The sequence below is a fragment of the Erigeron canadensis genome, chromosome 3 (assembly GCF_010389155.1).
Source record: "Erigeron canadensis isolate Cc75 chromosome 3, C_canadensis_v1, whole genome shotgun sequence".
Taxonomy (NCBI): domain Eukaryota; kingdom Viridiplantae; phylum Streptophyta; class Magnoliopsida; order Asterales; family Asteraceae; genus Erigeron; species Erigeron canadensis.
In genome coordinates, this window is record NC_057763.1 from 22682320 (window position 1) to 22685818 (window position 3499).

General features: G+C 31.4%; 1 protein-coding gene across 1 annotated transcript; it reads right to left on the reverse strand.

Annotated features, from left to right (window-relative positions):
- Nucleotides 1–1373: 1373 nt before the first annotated feature.
- Nucleotides 1374–3174, reverse strand: LOC122591697 (protein FAR1-RELATED SEQUENCE 5-like). Its single transcript, XM_043763946.1, has 5 exons — nucleotides 2788–3174; nucleotides 2476–2733; nucleotides 2332–2387; nucleotides 1788–2208; nucleotides 1374–1706 (listed from the first exon to the last, which is right to left on the reverse strand). Exons 1-5 carry the CDS (start codon nucleotides 3172–3174, stop codon nucleotides 1374–1376), a joined length of 1455 nt encoding a protein of 484 aa, XP_043619881.1.
- Between the last annotated feature and the right edge of the window lie 325 nt (nucleotides 3175–3499).

Below are 3499 nucleotides of genomic sequence, written 5' to 3' on the forward strand. Positions count from 1 at the left end.
GTAAGAAAGGTATACAAAATCATATTTGATTTTAAGCGTATTGTGTGAATAAGGTATAGAAAATCATATATGATTTTAAGCATACTGTAAGAAAAATACACAGAATCATATTTGATTTTACTCATACTGTGTGAAAAAGGCATACAAAATCATATTTGATGTTGAGAATAATATTAGAAAAAAAGGAACATTTAAAAGAAGTCCATATGAAAAAACATTTTATAAATCATAAGAAAACAAAATTAATCATAATTGGATTTTATTTAAAGATAGATTGTTACTCATCTTAATATTTTGTCTTATGTAGAATCTTTCAATGAAGCATGTGTGAATAAGGTATACAAAATCATATTTGAGTTTAAGTGTATTGTGTGAATAAGGTATAGAAAATCATATATGATTTTAAGCATACTGTAAGAAAAATACACAGAATTATATTTGATTTTACGCATACTATGTGAAAAAGGCATACAAAATCATATTTGGTTTTGAGAATAATATTAGAAAAAAAGAAACATTTAAAAAAAGTCCATATGAAAAAACATTTTATAAATCATATTTGAATTTATCAAAAAATAAAACAAAATTAATCATAATTGGATTTTATTTAAAGATAGATTGTTACTCATCTTACTATTTTGTCTTATGTAAAATCTTTCAATGAAGCATGTGTTGTTAACAATGAATATAATATTTGATTTTAAGCAGTGTAAGAAAGGTATACAAAATCATATTTGATTTTAAGCGTATTGTGTGAGTAAGGTATAGAAAATCATATATGATTTTAAGCATACTGTGTGAAAAATACACAGAATCATATTTGATTTTACGCATACAGTGCGAAAAAAGCATTCAAAATCATATTTGATTTTGAGAATAATATTAGAAAAAAAGAAACATTTAAAAGAAGTCCATATGAAGAAACATTCTCTAAATCATATTTGAATTTATCAAAGAAGAAATCAAAATTGATCATATTTCAGAACCAAATTTTATTACACAATCTCTAGACAATTGATTAACCAACTAAAACTATAATCCAAGAATAGAATATTTGTCATAAAGAAAAAAAATACTTGTCTAATTGTTTGAAGCTCCTTCAGTATTCACTTTTTCATTGAATTTTTGTTTCTTTTTTCCACATGTCCTGCTGTTGTGATTCGTATCTCCGCATGTAGTACACTTTCTCTTTCTTTTATTGCTTTCTTTTTTTCCTTTCTCCTTACCGCCCATTATACGGTTAACAGTTACACATCCCTTATACACTCCAACTGGAGGGTTTTTTTATTTCGTTTGAATCTGGTTTTTCAACACCCATCATTCTTGATATCACTTCATTTTTTTTCTTTGGTGGTTGGTTTGCCATATCACCCTCAACTTCTGACTTCAACGATTTGACTCTTTCTAGAAACTCTTTTAAGTTTTTCATCATCGTTCAAAACAAGATGCAAGCAGTCCTCAAAAACTGAACTTGCTTTAGCAACCATCTTTTGAGTACCAACATTTCCATTGTCAAATCTGTTTCTGCTAGATCTCAAATCAGGTGGTATGATGCCTTTTGTCCACCGCCTCATAATGTATTGTGCATGTATTTCATCTATATTATTGTTCTTCAAAACACTGAAACAATGTCGGCAAAGGAGACCTAAACGGAGATAGTGTCTACAGGTACACACAACAGAACCATCCCCAAGGTTATGCAATACCTTCATTGACATTAAATTATTTCAGTGTTGAATCAAATTTAATTTAAACATAACGTGTATTTGATAAAATAAAAGCTTTACCTTATACTGAATCACATTTTGTCCAGTCTCTTTCACTTTCCTCTTAAACATCTCATTAATGATATAAATTTGACACTCTTCTTCAGCAGTCATTTGGGCAACTAAACAATCATATAGACCAGCTTCTATTTCCTTCTGTATCATCTCAAAAATTGTTTTTGTGTACAGTTTTGAAGCATGCATTTCTATTTTGAGTTTTGTGTTCAATATTGGAGTCTTCTTTATTGTTTCAGCATCTAGCTTTTCTTGTTTTGACCTTTGTTTCATCATTGCTGATTCAAATCCACTCATGAAACTCACCAGATTTGACGCTGATCTTGTGAAATGAGAAAAAAAAGCATTCTCGCTTTTTGACCTTGATGTTGTTCTCATCAGGCCACACATTGGAGTGTCAATGAAGTAAGCTGGTATCCACTTTGATCTGATTTGAAACATATACTTGAACCAATTGTCATTTTGTAATGAAAAATCAATCATCAACTTCTCCCATTTTTCCTCGAAAGTTTTTGGTTCCATGTGAATATTTCAAACTATACTGTCAAACCTGCTCTTGAAGTCTCTCTCAGTTTCATCTTCTATACTTAGAGTTGCCTCTCTTATCTGTATAAAATCAAAATTGATTATTCACTGAAACAATCATATTGAGAAAAATAGTATACAATCCTTTTTTATTGATAACAGACGTCACCTTTGTTGGCAGTTTTTGTGTTATGTGCCACATGCACAGCCTATGCTTTGCAGTCTTAAATATATTTTTTATTCCAATCTCCATGGCTTTGTCTTGATCTGTTACCACCATTGTTGGCTCTATCTTGAAGTTATCCATGAAACATTTTAGAAGCCATGTGTATGTTTCTTGCTTCTCATCTCTTATCAACCCAGCAGCAAAGGTTACGCATTTGTTATGGTTGTCTATTCCCGTGAAGGGACAAACATCATGTTGTACCTGTCATCAAAAACCATATTCATCTACAATCAATTTCAATTCAGAGTTGTCAACCTTATACTCAAATGCAAAACCAGGGATATGTTCTCTCATTTCCATCATTTTGTTAACTAAAATTTGAGTGTCACTTTCATTGATGTACACATTTAGGTCCCTCTTCCAGTTTCTGAAATCATTAACTGTCCCGTTTACATTTAACGAGCTTCCCTTCAAGTTACTGTACAGTTGATGAGCTTTTGTTGGTCCAACGTTTGAGATGGAGGCGTTGTAGACAAATAGCTGCTCTGCATATTTTAGTTGTCTATCTGTTTTGCATAGATATCTATACTCTCGCGGAACCAATTCATGATTATGAATTGCATGGAAATCAGCTATTATGTATGTTTCGTTCAAGTAATCCAAGTCAAATCTCACTCTAGCTCTACATCCAGGGGATTCCATGCTGCTTTTTCTAACTTGTTTTTCATTTCTTTCTAAACTATCTATGTTAACCTTCTTTCTTTCTCGAGCTCTGTGACAAAGATGGTACTTTTGTCTTACTATTCCCGACAAATTAGTTTTCTAGCTCCCTTTTCTGATTTCAAAACCAGAATAATAAGCATACTCGTGGTACATCTTACGACATCTTTCAAGTGATCCATAGTTTCTTCCTATCACTGGTTGTCTTTTGTAATCAACTATTGGGACAAAAAACTGCGATCCGTCCGACGTTTGGAATGTTCGAGTAACATTTGTTTTAGGTGTTTCTTTCAGCACGGGAACTGTA